Raw genomic sequence first — 25,699 nt, 5'->3', positions numbered from 1 at the left:
GCTGGTTACGAGAAAGGACCTTACGACCCAGGCTGGCCGCTGCGGCCGAGCGGTTCGGGGCGCTTCAGTCCGGAACCGCGCTGCTGCTACGGTCGCAGGCTCGAGTCCTGCCTCGGGCACGCATGTGTGTGATGTCCTTAGGTTAGTTAGGTTTTAGTAGTTCTAAGTCTAGGGGACTGATGACCTCAATGTTAAGTCCCATAGTGCTTAGAGCCATTTGAACTTACGACCCATACGTCCTGTTCCTCACTTGAGACATCAACATCTTGCAGCTCGCCCGCAGTTCTGCCCCTTCCCACGCCAACTGGCAGCTTAGTCACTGACGAAACGCGTTATTCACAGACGAGCCCAGACATCCTCTGACGCAAGGCGATGGCCATGTTCGTTTGAGGAGACCCGTGGTGAGCGGTTGCTGCCAAAGGTTGTCCAGAAAATCGACAGATTTCCAAGGTTCTGCGATGTTGTGGGGAGGATTTAGTGTTGACAGCCATACAGGTCTTGCCGTCAACGCCTTACCGACAGGCAGTATATCCAAAAGATCATGTTGGATGATCTGCTGGCTCCCTGAATTCTTTCTAGTGCCAGGGCCTATGTCGTGGACATCAGCAGAGGCGTGGGCATTGAAATAAGTTGATGCCCGACACTGAATCCCAACATAAACCCCATCACGCACGTGGGACGTGTTTGACAGACGTGTTTGTGGCCTTCGTGTTCCATCACAGACACTCCAAGAACTGCCATGAGATTTGATGGGAGAATGGGAACGAATACCGCAGGGTGACCTTCAAAGATTTACACAATGTGATCAAAAGTATCCGGATACCTGGCTGAAAAAGACTTACAAGTTCGTGGCGCCCTCCATCGGCAATGCTGGAATTCAGTATGGTGTTGGCACACCCTTAGCGTTGATGAAAGCTTCCACTCTCGCAGGCATACGTTCGATGAAGTGCTGGAAGATTTCTTGGGGAATGGCAGCCCATTCTTCACAGAGTGCTGTACTGAGGAGTGGTATCGATGTCCGTTGGTGAGGCCTGGCACGAAGTCGGCGTTCCAAAACATCCCAAAGGTGTTCTGTAGGACTCTGTGCAGGCCAGTCCATTACCGGGATGTTATTGTCGCGTAATCACTCCCCCACAGACCGTGCATTACGAACAGATGCTCGATCGTGTCGAAAGATGCAATCGCCAGCTACCAGGGGCGGACGTCTGGTTCTTATTTATTAAATACTACTACACATTGATCTTGCCAAAAGCCGAGAAGCGATTCTTCTTAGTGTTTTAGCTCTCTGGGGCATTCTGGGATGCTCTCTGGGGCACTCTGGGATGCTCTCTGGGTTTTCTGGGGCACTCTGGGATTCTCTCTGACGCTCTTTTGGTTGCTTTCTGTTGAATCTTCACGTTTCCACTTCACTATCACATCGGAAACAGAGGACCTAGGGATGTTTAGGAGTGTGGAAATCTCGCGTACGGACTTATGACACATATGACACCCACTTATCTGACCACATTCGAAGTCCGCGAGTTCCGTGGAGCGCCCCATTCTGCTCTCCCACGATGTCTAATGACTACTGAGGTCGCTGATGTGGAGTACCTGGCAGTAGGTGGCAGCACAATGCACCTTATATGAAAAATGTGTTTTTCGGGGTGTCCGGATACTTTTGATCACATAGTGTACATGGATCGTGCAACGTAGGTGTCAGGCAGGTGATTGATACATGGTAGTGAAGCTTTCAAGTCCAATGAGAAGCACTCAGGATGACGAGATGAAAGAGTTTTTTCATTTTGTTTTGGACGCCTGTCGGACATTTCAGTTCTTTTTATGTAAACAGTCGAGGATGTACTGTTATTTTGTTGTGTACTTAAGTTTTGAAAGATAAAGGTATAATTTGGTAACATACCTGGTCCTCAATTATTGCTCAATGGAGTAAGGCAGACTCCCAAATTCATATTTCCCTCACGCTTTTGAGCAGTGTATAAGGGACAGTCAAATGAAAAGGAGGCAGATCGAAAAAAGTAAATAAACTGTTTATTATTTCAAAGTAATTGCAATGGCTGATAATAAATTTATCCCACAGTGAGACAAGACGGTCAGTGGCTTCAGGGAAACATGTTTGCGGTTGCCTACGGAACCATGATTGTATTCAGGTGTGCACCTCTTCATCTGAAGCAAATCGACGGCCACGAATGTCTTTCTTCAGGGCTCCAAAAAAATGGAATTGGATGGGGAGCGATCGGAACTGTAAGCGGAACGTGTAAGGCCTTCCCAGCGAAACTTCTGCAGCGTGTTCTAAACAACCTTGGGAACATGTGGACGGGCATTATCCTCCAACAGAATGATGCCGTCCATCAACATTCCTGGGCGTTAGACTTGATGGCGCGCTTCAGTTTCCGCAAAGTGTTCACATACCATTCTGTGCTAACTGAGGTGCCTTGCTCCAGAAAGTCAATGAGCAGCGGGCCCTTGCAGTCAAAGGAAAAGATGTTCGTGACCTTCCCGGACCTGGAGTGCACGGCTTCGATTTTTTTCCGGTGGGGGTGAATCCACGTGCTTCCATTACTGGCTCTGATGCTTGCTCTCCGGCGCGAAATGGTGACACCAAGTTTCATCTCCCGTGACACTTCGGGACAGAAACGATAATCTTCTTTGTCGTATCGCTATAGCTGCTTCAGTGATGTCGACAGTCTGTTGAACTTTTGCTCCTCCGTCAGGCTGTGGGGAACGCACTGCACAGATTTTTCGTAACTTCAGATGCTCTGTCATTACGGCGTTAACAGTACTGTGACTGATTCCCAACATGAGCTGAATGTCTTGCACCGTTCGTCGTCGGTCATTTATGACGGCAGCGTTCACTGCAACAGTGATAGAAGGGTTAATGAGTCCGTCCTGGCCGACTGCTATCTGTCAATGACCTTCTCGAAATCGTTTATTCCGCGCAAATACACACGTACGTGACACATTGTGTTCGCCAAACACAGCGGACATTCAGGCACCAATTTCACTTCTTGACACTCCTGCCACAGTCAAAAGTCTCACTTCACCTCGCTGTTTCCTCTTCCCCGGCCCCCATAATGTAGTCTGACGCTCATACGAGTCGCAGAACTTACGCCGCAAACAATCTAAACAAGAACCCTAAAAAGTTTTGGTCATATGTAAAATCGGTAAGCGGATCTAAATCCCCTATTCAGTCACTCGTTGTCCACGATGGCACCGAAACAGAGGACGACCGAAGAAAGGCAGAAATACTGAATTCAGTGTTCCGAAACTGTTTCACTGCGGAAAATCGTAACACGGTCCCTGACTTCAGCCGTCGCACGGACGCCAAAATGGAAAATATTGAAATAAACGATATCGGAATTGAAAAACAACTGCTATCACTTAGTAGCGGAAAAGCATCCGGACCAGACGAGATACCCTTAAGATTCTACAGTGATTATGCTAAAGAACTTGCCCCCTTTCTATCAGCAATTTATCGTAGATCGCTGGAAGAACGTAAAGTACCTAGCGACTGGAAGAAAGCGCAGGTCGTTCCCATTTTCAAGAAGGGTCATAAATCAGATGCGAATAATTATAGGCCTATTTCGCTTACGTCAATCTGTTGTAGAATAATGGAACATGTTTTGTGTTCTCGTATTATGACGTTCTTAGATAATACAAATCTCCTTCATCATAACCAACATGGATTCCGCAAACAGAGATCATGTGAAACTCAGCTCGCCCTATTTGCCCAAGAAATTCACAGTGCCGTAGACACTGGCGAGCAGATTGATGCCGTATTCCTGGACTTCAGGAAGGCATTTGATACGGTTCCGCACTTACGTTTAGTGAAAAAAATACGAGCTTACGGAATATCGGACCAGGTTTGTGATTGGATTCAGGATTTCCTAGAAGAAAGAACACAACACGTCATTCTTAACGGTTCAAAATCTGCAGATGTAGAGGTAATTTCGGGAGTACCGCAGGGAAGCGTGATAGGACCTTCATTGTTTACAATATACATAAATGACTTAGTTGACAACATCGGTAGCTCCGTGAGGCTATTTGCAGATGACACGGTTGTCTACAAGAAAGTAGCAACATCAGAAGACTCGTACGTACTCCAGGAGGACCTGCAGAGGATTAATGCATGGTGCGACAGCTGGCAGCTTTCCCTAAACGTAGATAAATGTAATATAATGCGCATACATAGGGGCAGAAATCCATTCCAGTACGATTATGCCATAGGTGGTAAATCATTGGAAGCGGTAACGACCGTAAAATACTTAGGAGTTACTATCCGGAGCGATCTGAAGTGGAATGATCACATAAAACAAATAGTGGGAAAAGCAGGCGCCAGGTTGAGATTCATGGGAAGAATTCTAAGAAAATGTGACTCATCGACGAAAGAAGTAGCTTACAAAACGCTTGCTCGTCCGATTCTTGAGTATTGCTCATCAGTATGGGACCCTTACCAGGTTGGATTAATAGAAGAGATAGACATGATCCAGCGAAAAGCAGCGCGATTCGTCATGGGGACATTTAGTGAGCGCGAGAGCGTTACGGAGATGCTGAACAAGCTCCAGTGGCGGACACTTCAAGAAAGGCGTTACGCAATACGGAGAGGTTTATTATCGAAATTACGAGAGAGCACATTCCGGGAAGAGATGGGCAACATATTACTACCGCCCACATATATCTCGCGTAATGATCACAACGAAAAGATCCGAGAAATTAGAGCAAATACGGAGACTTACAAGCAGTCGTTCTTCCCACGCACAATTCGTGAATGGAACAGGGAAGGGGGGATCAGATAGTGGTGCAATAAGTACCCTCCGCCACACACCGTAAGGTGGCTCGCGGAGTATAGATGTAGATGTAGATGGACGTCTAACAAATGGCTCAGCAGTGAACGTTCTCTCTGTTCCTTCCTGATTCCCAACACACACACACACACACACACACACACACACACACACACACACACACACACACATCTGCGTTGCCAACGTCCGCGCCATGCTCGTTGCATAGCCTGTTTCGTTTTCATTTGACTGTGTCTTATACACATACACCACATCACTACTCTGCAGGCCGGCCGAAGTAGCCGTGCGGTTAAAGGCGCTGCAGTTTGGAACCGCAAGACCGCTACGGGCGCAGGTTCGAATCCTACCTCGGGCATGGATGTTTGTGATGTCCTTAGGTTAGTTAGGTTTAACTAGTTCTCAGTTCTAGGGGACTAATGACCTCAGCAGTTGAGTCCCATAGTGCTCAGAACCATTTGAACTACTCTGCATTTCACTTCCAAGTGCTCGGCAGTGGCATGGGACAAGGGTAGCGTAGACAGGGTCTTTAATAACTTTATTGCGCCTTCTAAGTATTCCGACAATAAACGTGGAGTCTTCTTCGTCTTCCCCCCAATATTTTCTATGTGACGGTTCCAGTTTAAGTTGTTTGTAATTGTAATCCCTGAATATTTAGTCGAACTAACAACCTTTAAAGTCGTATTATTCGTCGTGCAAAGTTTTCGTTTTATTAGTTGTATGCATGACTTCACACTTTTTGTTCTTTGGGACCAGTTGCCACTTCCTCGACATATGCATATCTTATGTAAATCCTTTTGTAATTGGTATCGGTCTTCCGATGACTTACTACACGGAAAACGACAGCATCATCTGCAAACAGTCTGAGAGGACTGCTCAAATTCTCTTTTACGTCGTTTACATAGATTAAGAACAGCAGACGGCCTATCACGCTTCTTTGAGAAACCCCAGATATAGCCTCGTACGAACTCTGTCCTTTCTAATAACGAACTCGAAATTTGTGGTTAGATCTTATGGGACCAAACTACAGCGGTCATCGGTCCCTAAGGTTACACACTACTTAATCCAAATTAAACTAATTTACGCTAAAGATGACACACACACACACACACACACACACACACACACACACACACACACATGCCCGAGGGAGGACTCGAATCTCCGACGGAAGAAGTCGCGCGGACCGTGACAAGACAACCCAGACCACGCGGCTACCACGCGCGGCTTTTGTAATAGGAAATTACGCGTCAAGTCGCTCGGATGAGATGATATTTCATAGCCCGTAACCTGATTCTATCACGAGACATGGCATAAAAACCACATGCAATTGAAATGGTTTTCATGTGTAACAGAGAATGCCACAAGGCGACAGCCACTTGTCACTTGAGGATATTCAATGGACGTAACAGATAGTGGAAGCACCTTAGGCGGTTTTTTATCTATAAAATATCTACACAATAAATAATCTTATTGTGTCCCGTATTGCACTGGAAGAACTTTCCTACAACATGTTTGGCTTCGCAATTTTTGACATGGTCGTTTCCAGAACAGTGTTTCCTGTATTAAAATGAAACATTTCCCTTTTCCCATCGTCCCTAGAAACTGGTATCACCATCACGAAAATATCCTTACAGCCTGAACCAAACAGCTTCGATGTACGAAGGATCAATCCTCACTACACCTGACCCGCTAATGAAGATGCGGTGATATTTCTAACATCCTGCGTGGTGTCTGTTTGTTGTAAGTCTTGTCTCCCTACCACTTTCGCGCAACGACGCTCTGAGCGTGGTTTTTAGGGAATTGACTAGTTTGAACCTTTGACCTGTTGCTGGTAAGGAGACGCCAGACAACACATGACATGTAGAGTTCAGAAGAGTTCAGTGAGAGTAGCGATGATATAATCAAATACTTAATGATTTCAGCGTCAGCTCCACTGCACTCCCTGTAAAAGGATCTTAATACTAACTAAATTTAGTGGAAGGGGTTCAAGGCTTTCCTATTTTTAGTTAGCTGATAAAATAACGTCGAAAAATCAGTTAAGTTTACCATTGGAATTTTTATTCTACGCACAAAACATTGGTTATAAATTGTACTATTGATAAAAGGAAACATTTTAATACAGGATGATAAAAACCAACTGCGTTCAACAAAAATGTGAACGAATATTCCCTGAATGGGTTTCCAAGTTCTATAATGGATCGAAGGATGACCTATGCCATATCACATGTATAATCTAGGTTTAAATTAAATTTCATAAAAGAGAAAACTATCAAATATGGTCTACAGTGACCCTCAATTATCTTTAATTACTTATTTAACTTGTCGAAAACTACAGTGGCTGATGTGGCTTCTCAATAATTATATAACAGAAAAATCATCGTGTTTCAGATTTTAACTTCAAGTAGCAAATGTGAATACCACGAAGTTTAACTGACGATCGACACTAGTATTACGTAAAAAGGGGGTGTAACAGATGAGACTTCTGCAGTTCTGAGTGAAGCCTTATGCGCTCTTATGCGGCATCGCGTTCGTTCATTACCTTGTCGGTGGTTAAGCAGCATCAGGGGCGGCGGGGGGCGCAGCTCCACACACATCTCGCCGTCTTCTTCTGGAGGGCTCTATCTTTTAACATGGACTGGGGGATGGACTACCTGGCGGTCGGCGGGCGATGTGGGTGTCTCATTGTCCCGCTCTTATCGTAGGGCCTCCTAGCCTACACGGCTCTGCTCTCGGCTTCTGTTCTCGTTTCTCCCCTCGGAACTGCGTCTGTTTCACGGTGTGAAGATGTGACATGCATTTAGGCGTTCTTGTGTTAGTCTGCGGTATTCCATTTGTTCACTCGTTGATCGTATTACTTTGGTTAATTTAATGTCAGGATTTATTTGGAGCTATGTGACATATTGCCAGATTTGCTGTCATGTCAGGGTTTTCATGGAAGGTGTTGGATTTGCCTGACACCTTTCATATTGTGAGAGATACTGCGCCAGATTTATTTACAAATATTTTAATCGACCGATATATCTCAGAATTTACTGTGGTATTAGCGTTTTACTTTCTTACATAGAAGGTAGGCGTGATACAGCGCCTCACCTTAAGGTCAGCTAATAACCTAGAGTTACCCAGATCCACGTGACACGGTGTAAGAGCAAATGTAGCAGTAAGATCCTTACTGACAGGGGCAGGAGGCCGTTTTCACATACTATCAATGACTATCGTTTTTAAACACGACAGAAATTGCTGCTCTGTCAGTCCAGATTGCCACGTGCGTTGGGCGCCCGATTTCCGGCACACGGGGATGCGCGCTGCTCCCTTGTAATATCCACTTTGCGCTGTGCCAGCCATCCTGGATATGGTTTTTAGGAGCTTTTGCATATCTAACTTCGTAAATACCGGACTAGTCCCCATATTCCGTTTCAAATACATGATATGCGAACACTTTGAAAAACTGTGTCCCATTTGACCATGCGATCAACGCGCTGGCAGTAACACGGATACTCTGCAAACCACACTTCAGTGCCTGGCAGAGGGTTCATCGAACCACCTTACGGATACTCTGCAAATCACACTTAAGTGCCTGGCAGAGGGTTCATCGAACCACCTTCACAATAATTCTGTGTTATTATATCACTCCCGACAACACGCGGAAAAAACGAACGCCTATATCTTTCCGTGAGAGTTCTGGTTCCCCTTATTTTATTATGATAATTGGTTCACCCTATACAGGTAGACGCAATTTCGTGAGAAGATTCCGCCGCAACGAAAAACGCCTATGTTTTAATGGTGTCCATCCTAAATCCTGTATAAAGTCCGTGACAATATCTCTTCTACTTCGCGATTATACAAAACGAGCTGTTCTTTTTTCAACTTTCTCGATGTACTCTGTTAATCTTACCTGGTAAGGATCCCAGATCACGCAACAGTACTCCTAAAGAGAACGGCCAAGTGTAGTGTACGTAGTCCCTTTAGTAGATCTGTTACATTTTTTGTATTCTGTCAATAAAACGCAGTCTTTGGTTTGCCTTCTGCATAACATTTTCTGTGTGTTCTTTCCAATTTAAGTTGTTCGTAATAGTAATTCCTAGGTATTTAGTTGAATTTACCGACTTTAGATTTGACTGATTTATTGTGTGTGTTTAACGGATTCCTTTTAGCACTCATGTGCATCACCTCACACTTTTCGTTATTTAGTGCCAATTGCGAATTTTCGCACGATTCAGCTATCCTTTCTAAATCGTTTTGCAATTTGTTTTGATCTTCTGATGAATTTAATAGATGATAAACGACTGCACCATCTGCAAAGAACCTAAGACGGCTGTTCAGATTGTCTCCTAAGTCGCTTACAGAGATGAGGAACAGTAGAGGACGTATAACAATGCCTTGGGGAACGCCATAAATCACTTCTGTTTTACTCGATGACTTTCCGTCAATTACTCCGAACTGTACCTCTCTGACAGGAAATCACGAATCCAGTCACATAACTGAGACGATATTCCATATGCACGCAATTTCACCACAAGCCGCTTGTGTGGCCCAGTGTCAAAGGCTTTTGGAAATCTAGAAGTACGGGATCAATTTGAAATCCCTTGTCAATAGCAGTCAACAATTCGTGTGCGTAAAGAGCTAGTTGTGTTTCAAAAGAACGATGTTTTCTACATCCGTGTTACCGACTGTGTGTCAATGGACCGTTCTCTTCGAGGTACTTGATAATGTTCGAACACAATATTTGTTCCAAAATCCTGCTGCATGTCGACGTTAATGATATAGGCCTGTAATTTAGTGGATCACTCCTACTACCTTTCTTGAATATTGGTGTGACCTGTGCAATAGTCTTTGGGCAGAGATCTTTCGTCGACCTAGCGGTCGTATGTGATTGTTAAAATGCCTTTCGGAGTGGTGATGCCATCGTAATAATAGTCTGTATGAAAGTATGGTTGGTGGTGGTGGTGGTGGTTAGTGTTTAACGTCCCGTCGACAACGAGGTCATTAGAGACGGAGCGCAAGCTCGGGTGAGGGAAGGATTGGGAAGGAAATCGGCCGTGCCCTTTCAAAGGAACCATCCCGGTATTTGCCTGAAACGATTTAGGGAAATCACGGAAAACCTAAATCAGGATGGCTGGAGACGGGATTGAACCAAAGTATGGTTGGTCCTCTGCGGGAGATGGAGACGTACAACACCAGTCCTGATCCAGCGTTGGCCGTATACGGGATCCAGGAAAGGAAGGAAGGAAGTGAATACAAGGTTATGTCAATCAATTTTCGAGTGTACACTGCGAATGAAACTGGGCCAATGCGCATCTGGAGTCCGGTTCCTCGCAGTAAACTGTTGCCGACAGTAGCACATAAAGCTCCAAGTCTTCAATGGACCAAAAAACACAGCAACTGGACAGCAGCTGACTGGCGACCGTAGTCCAAAAATTCGCAATTTTTTTTCTCTTTTCAATTGCTTCAAGATTGCGAATACACCGCCGGCAAAAAGTGGAGAATAATCCACAGCGTGCAAGGTCTGCAGTTCAGACCGTTGATGGTTCTCTGATGTTTTAAGTATTTTTCGTACGATTAATTCGGCCCACTCATTCAGGTTGTCGTGAACATGGAAAAAAAATGGTTCAAATGGCTCTGAGCACTATGGACTTAACAGTTGAGGTCATCAGTCCCCTAGAACTTAGAACTACTTAAACCTAACTAAGGACATCACACACATCCATGCCCGAGGCAGGATTCGAACTTGCGACCGTAGCGGTCGCGCGGTTCCAGACTGAAGCGCCCAGAACCGCTCGGCCACACCGGCCGGCGTGAACATGAAGCAGAATTCGAAATTAATTGTCTGAATGCTATTTCCTTGACATCAGCTGTATTAGTTACAGATCTACACAGAAGTTCATTTAGTGTTGTTTTTCGAATGTATTATATACACTGAAGATCCAAAGAAATGGATACACCTGCCTAATATCGTGTAGGGCCCCCTCGAGCATGCAGAAGTGCCGCAACACGACGTGTCATGGACTCGACTGATGTCTGAAGTAGTGCTGGAGGGAACTGACACCATGAATTCTGCATGTCTGTCCATAAATCCGTAACAGTACAAGGGGGTGGGGATCTCTGCTGAACAGCATGTCGCAAGGCATCCGAGACGTGCTCAGTAATGTTCATGTCTGCGGAGTTTGGTGGCCAGCGGAGGTGTTTAAACTCAGAAGAGTGTTTCTGGAGCCACTCTGTATTAATTCTGGACGTGTGGGTGTCGTATTGTCCTGCTGGAATTGCCCAATTCCGTCGGAATGCACAATGGACATCCATGGGTGCAGGTGATCAGACAGGATGCTTATGTACGTGTCACCTGTTAGAGTCGTATCTAGACGTATCAGGTGTCCCATATGACCTTAACTGCACACATCCTACACCATTATAGAGCCTTCACCAGTTTGAACAGCCCCTGCTGACATGCAGGATCCATGGATTCATGAGGTTGCCTCCATACCCGTACACGTCCATCCACTCGATACAATCTGAAACGGGACTCGTCCGATCAGCCAGCATGTTTCAGTCCAATGTCGGTGTTGGCATGCCCAGGCGAGGCATAAAGCTTTGTGTTGTTCAGTCATCGAGAGTATACGAGTGGGCCTTCGGCCCAGAAAGCCTGTATCGATGATGTTTCGTTGAATGGTTCGCATTTTTGAAGGCCCAACACAGAAATCTGCAGCAGTTTGTGGAAGGACTGCATTCTGTCACGTTAAACGACTCATAGTCGTAGTCGTTGGTCCCGTTCTTGTAGGATCTTTTACCTGCGGCAGCGATGTCGGAGATTTAATGTTTTACCGGATTCGTGATATTCACGGTACACTCGGTGTGGCCGTTCGGTTTTGAGGCACCATGTCACGGAATGCGCGGCCCCTCCCACCGGAGGTTTGAGTCCTCCCTCGGGCATGGGTGTGTGTGTTGTTCTTAGCATAAGTTAGTTTAAGCTAGTTTAAGTAGAGTGTAAGTCTAGGGACCGATGACCTCAGCAGTTTAGTCCCTTAGGAATTCACACAGACACAGACACACACACACATACACACACACACACACGCACACACACACACACACACACACACACACACACACATTCGTGAAATTGTCATACGGGAAAATCCCCACTTCATCGCTACCTTGGAGATGCTGTGTCCCATCGCTCGTGCGCCGACAATAACAAAAAATGGTTCAAATGGCTCTGAGCACTATGGGAGTTAACATCTGAGGTCATCAGTCTTCTAGAACTTAGAAGTACTTAAACCTAACTAACCTAAGGACATCACATACATCCATGCCCGAGGCAGGATTCGAACCTGCGACCGTAGCGGTCGCGTGGTTTCAGACTGAAGCGCCTAGAACCGCTCGGCCACACTGGCCGGCGCCGTCTATAACACCACGTTCAAACTCACTTAAATGTTGATAACCTGGCATTGTAGCAGCAGTAACCGATCTAACAACTGCTCCAGACAGACACTTATTGTCTTATACAGGCGTTTGTCACCGCAGCTCCATATTCTGCCTGTTTACTTATCTATGTATTTGAATGCGCATACCTATACCAGTTTCTTTGGCGCTTCAGTGTATTACCCAGTAGTGACATGCGAAAATTTGTGCCAGACCGGATCCCGGGCCTGGATTTCCCGCTTGCCACGAGCGATCGCTTTGACCACTTCGGGTATCCGTGCACGCTCCCTAGACCGACCCACTCTCTCATACACTGACGGAAAAAATCGCAACAACTAAAGATAATGAATGAGAAGTAATGAAATCTCGGGAATACGTTTGTCTAGGTAACAAATGTAAATGATTAACATTGCTAGATCACAGGTTAATGTAAGCGCGAAATAAGCCACTGCAAATGTGAAATGCTGGTACATTAATAACCGGTGTAGCCGCCAGGATGTTGAATGCAACCACGCATACGTGCATGTGTTTTGTTGTACAGGTGCCGGATGTCTGTTTGTGGGGTAGAGTTCCGTGCGTGTTGCACTTGGTCGGTCAATACAGGGACAGTTAATGTAGCTTGTAGCTAACGCTGGAGTTGCCATCGATGTGGTGAACGAGCAGGTCAAGGCAACACGTCGACGGTCTGCAGAGCATGGTGGGTTGCAACAGCGGTATGTGCGCGAGCGTTATCCTGTTGGAAAACACCTCTGGAATGCTGTTCATGAAAAAATGGCAGCACAACAGGTCGAATCATCAGACTGACATACAAATTTGCAATAGGGTGAGATAACTACGAGACTGCTCCTGCTGCCATACCTAATCGCACTCCAGACCATATCTCGAGGTGTAGGTCCAGTGTGTCTGGGAAGCAAACAGGTTGGTTGTGGGCCCTCAAGTGGCCGCCTTCCAACCAACACTCGGCCGCAACTAGCTTTCGTTAGAAAACGCGATAGCCCTCCACCCTGCCCTCTAATGAGCGCTCGCCTGACACCACTGGAATCGCAAATGGCGGTTGTTGGTGGTGAGTGGGATGCTCGGAGCCGTCCTTCAAGTAACAGATTTGTAACTGTTCGTTGTGTCGCTGTGGTGCCAACTGCTGCTCAAACTGCTGCTGCAGATGCAATAGGATGCACCAGAGCCCCATGCCGAACACGATGGTCTTTCCTCTAGTTAGTGTCACGTGACCGTCCGGAGCCCAATCTTCTTCCGACCGTACATTTTCGTGACCACAGCTGCCAGTAATCATATCCAGTGCCTAGATTCCTGCCAAGTGTTTCTGCAATATCGCAGAAGGAAAATCCAACTTCTTGCAGCCCTGTTACACGACCCCATTCAAACTGTGAGGTGTTGATATGGCACCTGTGTCGCCGTACACGTTTTGTTTACTAACGCCAACTCGCCACGTGCAGTCTCAAAAGGAACTAACGCTCATGACCGTTACAGCGTGTGTTTAAAGGAAACCTCATTTGCATCCTCGCTGTGGCGCTACTAGCGCCACTATTATGTGACTGGCGCGAAACTGGAACAGACACCATCTTTCAGATGTAGAAACACAGCTACGAATTTTCGTTTACATCGTACAACTACTTCTTGGTGTTGCGATTTCTTTTTCAGTCAGTGTATGTCACACTATGTACATACATTATGTGATCATAAGTGTCCGGATACCTGGCTGAAAATGACATACAAGTTCGTGGCGCCCCCCATCGGTAATTCTGGAATTCAATATGGTGTTGGCCCACCCTTAGCCTTGATGACAGCTTCCACTCTCGGAGGCATACGTTCAATCGGGTGCTGGAAGATTTCTTGGGGAATGGCAGCCCATTCTTCACGGAGTGCTGTACTGAGGAGAGGTATCGATGTCGGTCGGTGAGGCCTGGGACGAAGTTGGCGTTCCAAAACATCCCAAAGGTGTTCTATACGATTCCAATCAGGACTCTGTGCAGGCTAGTCCATTACAGGAATATTATTGTCGTGTAACCACTGTGCCACAGACGCGCATTATAAACAGGTGCTCGATAGTGTTGAAAGATGCAACCGTCATCCCCGAATTCCTCTTCAAGAGTGGGAAGCAAGAAGGTGCTTAAAACATCAATGTAGGCCTGTGCTGTGATAGTGCCACGCAAAACAACTAGGGTGCGAGCCCCCTCCATGAAAAACACGACCACACCATAACACCACCGCCTCCGAATTTTACTGTTGTCTACACAAGCTGGTAGATGACTTTTACTGGGCATTCGCTATACCCACACCCTGCCATCAGATCGCCACATTGTGCACCATGATTCGTCACTCCACACAACGTTTTTCCACTGTTCAGTCGTCCAATGTTTACGCTCCTTACACCAAGCGATGCGTCGTTTGCCATTTACCAGTGTGATGTGTGGCTTACGAGCAGCTGCTCGACCATCAAATCGAAGTTTTCTCACCTCCCGCCTAACTGTCATAGTACTCGCAGTGGATCCTGATGTAGTTTGAAGTTCCTGTGTGATGGTCTGGATAGATGTCTGCCTATTACACATTACGACCCTCTTCTACTGTCGGCCGTCTCTGTCAGTCAACAGACGAGGTTGGCCTGTACGCTTTGTGCTGTACGTGTCCCTTTACGTTTCCACTTAACTATCTCATCGGAAACAGTGGACCTAGGGATGTTTAGGAGTGTGGAAATCTCGCGTACAGACGTATGACACAAGTGATACTCACGGACTTCGAACGTGGTCAGGTGTGACCACGTTGGAAGTCCGTGAGTTCTGCAGAGCACCCCATTCTGCTCTCTCACGATGTCTAATGACTACTGAGGTCGCTGATATGGAGTACCTGGCAGTAGGTGGCAGCACAATGCACTTAATATGAAAAACGTATGTTTTCAGGGGTGTCCGGATACTTTTGATCACATTGTGTACTTATACCGTAGTCCCCTGAAGTCATCACCTAATGCCCGCAACATTACTTGGAGTGCCGCACAGATTTTCATACAGTAGATCTACACCTAAAACGTCTGATATCAAGGAATTCGCATTCAGCGAATAGATTACGAAGCATCCCGTACGTCTGTGGATCGTCAACACTGTCTGTTCTTTCAGACATGCTTGTAAGTATGAAATGCCAACGGCCTTGCCACAGTGGTAACACTGGTTCCTGTCCTATCACCGAAGTTACTCTCGTGCTTGGCTTGCACTTGGTGGGTCACCGTCTGGGTCTGCCGAGTGCTGTTAGCAAGTGGGGTGCACTCAGCCCTTGTGAGGCCAAGTGATGAGCTACTTGACTGAGAAGTAGCGGCATCGGTTACGAAAACTGAAAACGGCCGGAAGAGTGGTGTGCTGACCACATGCCTCTCTGTGTACACATACGGTGGTGCCTAAGGTCTGAGGATGACAGGGCGGCTGGTCAGTACCGTTGGGCCTTAGGCCTGTTCAGACAGTGTTTTTTTATGTAACTATGAAGCAGGGTGTTGTTTTCAACATCCGTGGTGACCAAATTTGCCCTTTCTCCTACATCCTCATGATGACTGTACTATGAAGACTGTAGTCTTCAAAGATAACAAGTAGCCATGTTCATAGGGCTGCAGGAATTCGTTTGTGGTTTGACAAACACTCAGGCCTCCTATCGCACGTCAAGTGGCCCTCTAAATTAGCCGGTCTTGATCCCATAATAAATTTCTGGGAATACTGCAAAGCGGATAAAATATAAAACTCAACATACCTCCAATTTCGTAACCTTATCATCAATAAACTGCTTCAGCTTGATGTGGTATTGAAGAATCTCCAGATTTAGGGCATGATCAGACCTAGCGGTGTTGTCATACGATGTTAGCTTAACGTCTCATGGAGCTGACTAATTTTTTTGTCGAATATACTAAGGTAGTTCGGGAACATGCCTGACAATCTAATTGGATTGGTCCTACGCTTTGCTGGGAAGAGTACGTTTTCTGGCAAATGTTTCCTAACTATGTAATGTCTTTTGGTTACAGAGCCATGTTCCCGGCGTTTTCTGCCAACTTGACGCGTCCGGAGGGCGTGGCAGCAGAGTTCGGGTGGGTGGACTACCTGCTGTTCGCGCTCACGCTCGTCATTTCCGCGCTCATCGGCGTCTACTTCGCCTTCTTCGACCCCAAACGCCAGAACACGCGGGATGGCTACCTCATGGGCGGCCGCACTATGGGGATCTTCCCCATATCGATGTCGCTTATAGCAAGGTATGTCGATATGAACTTTTGAAGTTTTCTCAACGTAGTTGCCTGATAGTATATACACTGCTTGAAGTGAAACACCCAGTAAACATAGTCTGATGTGAATACAACATCGTATGCAACATCAGCAGGTATGTAAGTTATTCGAGATGCAATTCTCTGTGACAGGCAGAATGGTTATCAGAGTGTCTTACTGTCGTTCGTGTCTAATTGTTACCTAGCCAGGTAGGGTATATAAATGGCGTGAATGGCAGCAGATGTTGAGTGATCACTAATGGACATGGGGATGCTGCACACTCATCTGAGACAGAGTTAGCGGCACCTGACTGAGTTCCAAAGAGGCAACATTGTGAGTCTCCATTCGGGCAGCTAGACAAATCGTGCAGTATCCAGTTTTTTGGAGCACTCGGATATGACAATGGACCGATGTTGGACTGCATGGGAACACGAGGACAGGCAACACCGTCAAGTCACCGGTCGACCACCACAAGGGAGAATCACTGTATTTTGAAGCATTACATCCTAACCCCATCACATCTGCACCTGTCATCCTACAACAAGTAGTGGACTCCCTGCAACGTTTTGTGTCATAATGTACCATTGGTTGGGGACTGGCAGCAACCAGACTAGGGTGTTACTGACCCAATTAGGCGTACGCTGCCGTTAACACCACAAAAGAAATGACTGCATTTTGAGTGGTGTCATGACTGGATGAGCATGGACTGCTGGTTTCATGACGTCACATTGTGTTCAGCGATGAATTGCCCCTCTTCGCTAGCCGGGATGAACATCGTCGACGAGTGTGACAGCGACCTGGGGAGAGATCCCATTCTTCCAATGGTGTTACTCCTGGTCTCATGGTGTGGTGAGCTATCGGGTATGATTTCAGGTCACGGCTGGTAGTGTTTGAGGGAACTCTGATGGCACGATGGTTGTCATGGACACCTTGCGACGTCGTGTGTTTTGGTGTCATTTTTCAACAGCAAATTGCTCTTACAAAACTGGAGTGTGTTTAAGACAGGTGGCTGTCGCTTTCTATGTAGAGTGATCAAACCACACGCTGCCTTGCTACCCCTGTCGTGGGCTGCTGGGAGGAACAATCATACATCAGACATAGAGGACTATCTGTTCAACCCAGCCTAATTGTTTACCAAAGTGTATGGCATGGTGCACAGAGTGCAGCAAAGTGCTGTGTCACAGCAATGTCATGGCATTGCTCGTTTAAATATAGAACAGTCGACACAAAAATAAAATAAAAGCGGTCCATTGAGGTAGACACATTAACTGTACTTAGAGGAGTCATTTCCTTAATAGGGAATAGTTTAAAGTCTTTCAGTGTAAGACTGTTCAATATATTGGTTCCTTTTGCCCAATACTTGTTGGAAAAACATTGTTTGCGATAACCAGCTCCTATTCGGTAGTATCTGAATTCGATGGTATGGCGGAGAACACTGTCCTGGGTGGGGGAGGGGGGGGGGGGGGAATATGTTGCGCCTGCTTTAATATAGTGCTTCTGTGTAATACTTACACCGTCTTTGTTGCAGTAGGTGTTACGAATCCCCACATAGTTTACAGATGAATAATTAAAACTGAGTGCAGCTTTTCTCAGTCTTGAATATCTGGGAGGTTGACATTGTATCAAAACGTTTCCAAACCGCATCAAAATATCTGTCAATATACATCCAAACTGCAATAAACTGTTTCCAGAATGACAACATGCATCATCACAGCTCTCAGCACCACTACAAGAACCCCAGATACCAACTTAGCTTTTCTCCAGTGCAGGTGACAAAACTTTACAATGGCCACCAATATGTCATGGATAGCCGGCCGTGGTGGCCGAGCGGTTCTAGGCGCTTCAGTCCGGAACCGCGAGACCGCTACGGCTGCAGGTTCGAATGCTGCCTCGGGCATGGATGTGGGTGATGTCCTTAGGTTAGTTAGGTATAAGTAGTTCTAAGTTCTATGGGACTGATGAGCGCAGATGTTAAGTCCCATACTGCTGAGAGCCATTTGAACCATTTGATTTGTCTATGGATACGAGTTCGAACACAGACCCATACATGCAGCACGACAGGTAAAATCCCGAACCAGTCATCCTGTGAACTGACGCCTTTCCACTACATTCTTAAGTATAAATACAGATATCCAGCAGGAAAATATTGTAACAGAATTTTACTGATTTTGTGAAGCTTTTCCGTAGATTCTATATTTGTCCATATGTATATCCACTTCTTTCTTACCAGATGTGTCTTTCTGTTTCTGTTTACACCATCCAACTCCGATACATAGACCTTAACATGGTCATGGTCTCTGCAAACAATTGCAAAAACAGACACGCACGTAAATGGATTACTGCAGAGAGGTAGGATGTTGATGTTATTCTGCTGTAAACATAGACACACACTTGTCAGAGCACAGTCACGCCATTTTGTGTCTTAGATGCCAATCAGGGGCCTCCCGCAATCTCTCTCCCTCACTCCACTGACACCTGAGCTATCATCGTCGTCGGCGGCGTGACGGCGGTGGTTCTTGCAACACCGAACCTAAAATAAAAGGATTTACCTTTAGGCTTACTGATGGCCTTGGGAGAGCCAGTCATGACAAAACTCTACCATCTGGTCAGCAAGATGTATGAGACAGGCGAAATACCCACAGACTTCAAGAAGAATATAATAATTCCAATCCCAAAGAAAGCAGGTGTTGACAGATGTGAAAATTACCGAACTATCATTTTAATAAGTCACAGCTGCAAAATACTAACGCGAATTCTTTACAGACGAATGGAAAAACTAGTAGAAACGGACCTCGGGGAGATCAGTTTGGATTCCGTAGAAATGTTGGAGCACGTGAGGCAATACTAACCTTACAACTTATCTTAGAAGAAAGATTAAGAAAAGGCAAACCTACGTTTCTAGCATTTGTAGACTTAGAGAAAGCTTTTGACAACGTTAACTGGAATACTCTCTTTCAAATTCTGAAGGTGGCAGGGGTAAAATACAGGGAGCGAAAGGCTATTTACAATTTGTACAGAAACCAGATGGCAGTTATAAGAGTCGAGGGGCATGAAAGGGAAGCAGTGGTTGGGAAAGAAGTGAGACAGGGTTGTAGCCTCTCCCCGATGTTATTCAATCTGTATATTGAGCAAGCAGTAAAGGAAACAAAAGAAAAATTCGGAGTAGGTATTAAAATTCATGGAGAAGAAGTAAAAACTTTGAGGTTTGCCGATGACATTGTAATTCTGTCAGAGACAGCAAAGGACTTGGAAGAGCAGTTGAACGGAATGGACAGTGTCTTGAAAGGAGGATATAAGATGAACATCAACAAAAGCAAAACGAGGATAATGGAATGTAGTCAAATTAAATCGGGTGATGCTGAGGGGATTAGATTAGGTAATGAGACACTTAAAGTAGTAAAGGAGTTTTGCTATTTAGGGAGTACAATAACGGATGATGGTCGATGTAGAGAGGATATAAAATGTAGACTGGCAATGGCAAGGAAATCGTTTCTGAAGAAGAGAAATTTGCTAACATCGAGTATAGATTTAATCGTCAGGAAGTCGTTTCTGAAAGTATTTGTATGGAGTGTAGCCATGTATGGAAGTGAAACATGGACGATAATCAGTTTGGACAAGAAGAGAATAGAAGCTTTCGAAATGTGGTGCTACAGAAGAATGCTGAAGATAAGGTGGGTAGATCACGTAACTAATGAGGAGGTATTGAATAGGATTGGGGAGAAGTTTGTGGCACAACTTGACTAGAAGAAGGGATCGGTTGGTAGGACATGTTTTGAGGCATCAAGGGATCACAAATTTAGCATTGGATGGCAGCGTGGAGGGTAAGAATCGTAGAGGGAGACCAAGAGATGAATACACTAAGCAGATTCAGAAGGATGTAGGTTGCAGTAGGTACTGGGAGATGAAGAAGCTTGCACAGGATAGAGTAGCATGGAGAGCTGCATCAAACCAGTCTCAGGACTGAAGACCACAACAACAACACCTTTAGGATTATACCTCGGATCACACACAGGCTGGATCCACAATAAACGTTATCCGTGAATTATTGTATAGATGTACCCACACCAACCGTTACCCTGGAGTATATGCGGTGGATACGCCTCAATAAATATTTCCGAATACGTAACGCTAGTGGATCCACCATCGGGGCGAAATCTCAGATAATGTTGGCGGTGGATCAATACTAAACATTATCCATGAAGTATTATGCATACCCCAACAATTACCCTGGAATATATATGGGCGGATCCCCCTGATAAAATATTTCCGAGCACATAACGCTGGTGGATCCACCTTTCGGCTGCATCTCGGTAGTCACCTGCGAGCTGGAAGCACCGCTCACTGTGAGTGACTCTGAACGTACCAAGGTCCTTTGTGACAGGCTAACTGCATGAAATGGTGCCACGTCTAGGGAACTGTTTCAGACAGGCGTGCTAGTAACTTATATGAGAATACGGGGCGTCGCACAACACGAAAATTCAGGCGCTAGTTGCATAGGTAGAAGCTACTGACTATAGACAAATTAAAGGGACAAGAATACAACCGGAGATGATGTACACAACAGAAATAAACTGGGAATCGGATGAGAAACGTAAACATATTGTGTTCTTCTAAAATATCTGAAGAATTCCGTACAGCTCAATGAAAATTCGTTGCTCGCATAGGGAATCATCCCGTCGACGAATGGGCCTCAAACGGGGAAATCGGCTGACGTAAGTGGCCGTTGCGTAGATGAAGATGAGATGGGAGATATGGTGCTGCGAGAAAAATTTGACAGAGCACTGAAACACCTCAGTCGAAAACAAGGCCCCGGTATAAAAAGACGACATTCCGTCATAATAACTGAAAATCTTGGAAGAGACAGCCATGACAAAACTCGTCATCTGGTATGTCTGATGTATGAGACAGACTTCAAGAAGAATGTAATAATTCCAATTCTAAAGAAAGCAGTTGCCGACAGGTGCGAACATTACCAATCTATCTGTTTAACAAGGTATGGTTGCAACATACTAACACGAATTGTTTGCAGAAGAAAGGAAAAGCTGGTAGAAGTCGACCTCGGGAAAGATCTGTTTGGATTCCGGAGAAATCTAGGAACACGGGAGGAATACTAACCCTATGATTTTTCTTAGAAGACGGATTAAGGAAAGGGAATCCTAACTTTATAGCGTTTGTAGCCTACCGTCGATGTTATTCAATCTGTAAAATGAGCAAGCAGTAAGGGAAACAAAAGAAAATTTGAAGTAGGAATTAAAGTTCAGGCAGAACAAATAAAAACTTTGAGGTTTGTTGATGACATTGTACTTCCGTCAGAGAGCGCAAAAGACACGGAAGAGCAGTTGAACGGAATGGACAGTCTTGAAAAGAGCATATAAGATGAACATCAATAAACGCAAAACGAGGATAATGGAACGAATTAAATCAGGTGACGCTGAGGGAATTAGATTAGGAAACGAGAAACTTATAATAGTAGATGAGTTTTGTTGTTTGGGCAAGAAAATAACTGATGATGGCCGAACTAGAGAGGATATTAATAAATGTAGACTGGCAATGGCAAGAAAAGATTTTCTGAAGAGAGGTTTGTTAACTTTGAAGATAGAGTTAAGTATTACGAAATCTTTTCTGGAGGTATTTGTCTGTAATGTAGCCATGTATGGAAAAGAAATATGGACGATAAACAGTTTAGACGAGAAGAGAATAGCAGCTTTTGAAATGTGGTGCTACAGGAGTATACTGAAAATGAGATGAATTGATTATGTAACTAATGAGGACATAATGTACTGGGGAGAAAAATTAGTTGCACAACCTGACTAGAAGAAGGAATAGGATGACAGCACCATCCTGAGTTTTCAACGAATCACTAATTTAATACTGGAGGGAAATCTGGGTAGTGAAAATTGCAGGAAAGACCAAAAGATGAATGCAGTAACCAGATTCAGAAGGATTTGGAGATGATGAAGGTTACACAGGACAGAGTAGCATGGAGAGCTGCATCAGACCAGTCTTCCGACTGAAATCCACAACAAAAACAATAAGCGACTTTGACAAACGATAGACCGCTATGGCCCTGCGCCTGGGAATGAATGTCTCTGAAACGGAAAAGCTGGTCACCTGATCATTTGCCACGGTCGTGAGTATCTATGGAACGAGGCTTCAGGACCAGCAGTAGGCGAGACAAAGCGTCTGATGTCCGTGTCTCATCACAGAACATGATTGTCGGAGGATGGCCCACTCTGTAATGCAGGATAGGCGACGATCTGTGGCAGATATCTGGCGAACAGAGTACAGTACTGGTTAATTACGATTGCAAAGGGCACAGAATCATCGATATTGGATTTTGGATCAATAAAAACGTGTCACCTAGTAGTACGAATCACGTTTCTTGATTCACGGTCGTGTTCGGATACGCCGTCATCCAGTTGAAGGGCTGCTCGATACATGCATCACGCCACAGATGCAGACAGTTGGGGTCAGTATTGTGCTACGGGGGACTCTCACATGAGCTTCTATAGGAGCTGTGGTAGTAATCGAAGGCACCAGCATAACCGTGCACTACGTGAACATTATTGTACACCGCCTGTATCTCTTCAGGCTTGAAGTGATCCCGATGGTGATGGCATTTTCGAACAGGATAACTGTTCGTATCACAAGGCCAGAATCGTGCTACACAGATGTGAAGAGGATGGTAGTGAGCTGACGGTGATGTTTGGCCACCAAATTCAGCTGATCTGAACCGAATGGAACATATCTGGGACGCTACCTGACATCAGATCCGCGCCTACACATCACCGCCCCATAATTTATGGAAGCTCCATGACGTGCAGACATGTCTGGTGCCAAATAACCCCGGAACTCTGCCAAGAGCTTGTCGAATCCATGCCACGTAGAATCACTGCTGTATCGCGATCCAATGATGAACCAAAACGCCATTAAGTAGGTGGACCAAATGTTGTGACTCATCAGTGCATGAAGATGTGGAACTCACGATCTGACTCGGCCCTTACGACGATTCTCGGTGGCAGCCAACATCATGATAATTTATAACTCTCCTTACGGTTCGTTTTACGACCTTTATGGCGTCTAATTTTCCAGTTGGGGCCAAGTGGCTACCTAGTTAGAATGCGGGTGTGTGGATCTACTGTGCTTTGCTTGTTGTTCCACCGCTACCCATTTGTTGACAGATTGCTACAGAAGGCTCGTTATTTACAAAGCGTGCGTCTTTAGCGTGTCCCGCCATTACAGACTAACTTGCATTCCAGTTAAGCTCTTATACCAACGATGTGTGAAGCGTGTGAGTGTTGTGCTGTAAAGTTCTTTAAGAAACAGTTTATGTCTGTTATTTATAGGATGACGTGGTCAGACTTACTACTTCGTAAAAAAACCGGTCAGCACAAAATATAAAGATAATTAAAATTGTTCTTCTGAGATTGGTAGAATCTAAATTGTTTTGTAATCAGACATTTGTCATTGGAACATTTCCCGATTGGCTAAAATATGTTTAAATTAAGGCACTGTGTAAGAAAGGAAATAAAGAAATATCAATAAACTTCCGTCCAATAACGCTTTTACTATTTCAGAATAGATAATATATCAATGACTCCTTAATCAATGACTCCTAACATATTTACAAAACCACAAGTTGGAGTTTTCAGTTGTTCCGATATTCAGACATGATGCGAGACTGGACTGAATTCATTAAACAATAAATTACAGAATACCAATATATTCTGTGACGTGTCAAAAGAATTTAAAGTTGAACGAATGAAAAATAGATAATTAAATAAAATAAAAATTGGTGCTAAATCTGTAATTCCTTACACTTTGGTGTTTAGGAAATCATTTTTGTGGCCACATCAGAGGTTCCCTATAACCACTGGCTCACGTGGAAGGACCCCTTGCAGCTGGAACGTTGGTCTCCGGTTGGATTTGGACCTGTAACAAAATCATTTTCTATAAATCGTTTCCGATATGTTTTCTGTCAGCATACATAGGATAATTCAAAAATATTAAGTTCTAACGAAATGATGAAGTGTTGAAACAAAAGTCATTTTCTTCGTCTAAAACATCTAGACAAAAGCGTGCTCCGAGAATATACTTCTGACGATATCGCAAAACGGCTACGTACGCTGGTAGAGAATTTAATTTAGAATGCGGGCATCAAATTCCAATCAAAATCGTATGTACCGTTCTCAAGTATTTCGCGCCGATTTGAGAAATACGGTTTCGAGAAAAAAAGAGTGTGAAGTCTCGGTTTATATTTTTCGTAGTTACGTTAAATATACCACTAGTCAGTCATCCATGGACTACACAGCAATCGTTCCAGATCAAAAAGGAGGTCGTCCTCCATGTTCTTTGTAGCCATGGCGGTCCTGCAAGTCTATTTGGCAAGCTTTTCGTCGGCTTTTTTGCAGAAGTTTTAACAGGCTGGTCCGATCCCAAGTTCGAGCACGTTTCCGTAATGCCTGTTACGCCGGCTTTGAAATCACATGATGCCACACTGACAGCGATGTTGACTATTTTTTCCTGCTGTGAATGGTTTTCAGAGACATTTTTTCACAAATCGCCTTATCTGGTGAATTAGGGATGAACAATAAAACAGACAGCGCAGAAAATATTTCAAGAAAAAAAATTATATTTTTTTTAAATTTTGAAGAAGTACGCACTCTCCCCTAAGTCGCAACGTTCTTTTGAGAAATGTTCATATCTCACTAGCAGGAATCAAAGAATTTCAGTAGGAAAAAGTTCTGTATTGGGCTATCGGTCCTCATTCCACTGTGGCGTAGATATGCGTGGTTTTCCACAAGGCTTTAGTTTTTAGTCGGTATTTTTAAGACTTTTCATCTATGACCCTGCCCCATGCTAAGTCTGTTTTTCTTTTGCTGATGCTGTGAACATTATGATGAATAGTAAATTATCATTTTATAAAGAGCCGTTACTGAAAGTTCGTCTAAATAGTAAAATACGAGGAACTGTCGTTTCATAAAATGATTTTTAGCCATTTAACTGCCATTAAATTTAAAAAAAATCGCTATTTGCAGTTTAGAATCTGAAAGAGGTGCTCACCAGGCATGTGCATAAAGTATGAGATCGTACAGACTGAAGACGTTTATAATATTACATTATTGAGAAAGCGATTTGATAATTAATTCAGGTGGGAGGGACATGACACAGAAGTAGTGAAATGCATAAACAAATCTTTATTTTGTTGTATGAAAGTTGTGTCAGAGATGGATAATGGGA

At 44.7% G+C, this 25,699-nt stretch overlaps 1 protein-coding gene across 1 annotated transcript in view; it reads left to right on the top strand.

Annotated features, from left to right (window-relative positions):
- Positions 1-25,699, top strand: part of LOC124789498 (sodium-coupled monocarboxylate transporter 2-like) — a 247,291-nt gene that overhangs the window by 73,735 nt on the left and 147,857 nt on the right. The window contains exon 2 of the mRNA XM_047256882.1: positions 16,225-16,449. Coding sequence (XP_047112838.1) covers positions 16,229-16,449 — 221 coding nt within the window. The 5' untranslated portion in view covers positions 16,225-16,228. The remainder of the gene's footprint in view (positions 1-16,224; positions 16,450-25,699) is intronic.

This window comes from Schistocerca piceifrons, chromosome 3 (genome assembly GCF_021461385.2).
Source record: "Schistocerca piceifrons isolate TAMUIC-IGC-003096 chromosome 3, iqSchPice1.1, whole genome shotgun sequence".
NCBI classification, from domain to species: Eukaryota; Metazoa; Arthropoda; class Insecta; order Orthoptera; family Acrididae; genus Schistocerca; species Schistocerca piceifrons.
This window is presented reverse-complemented; position numbering and strand designations above follow the sequence as displayed.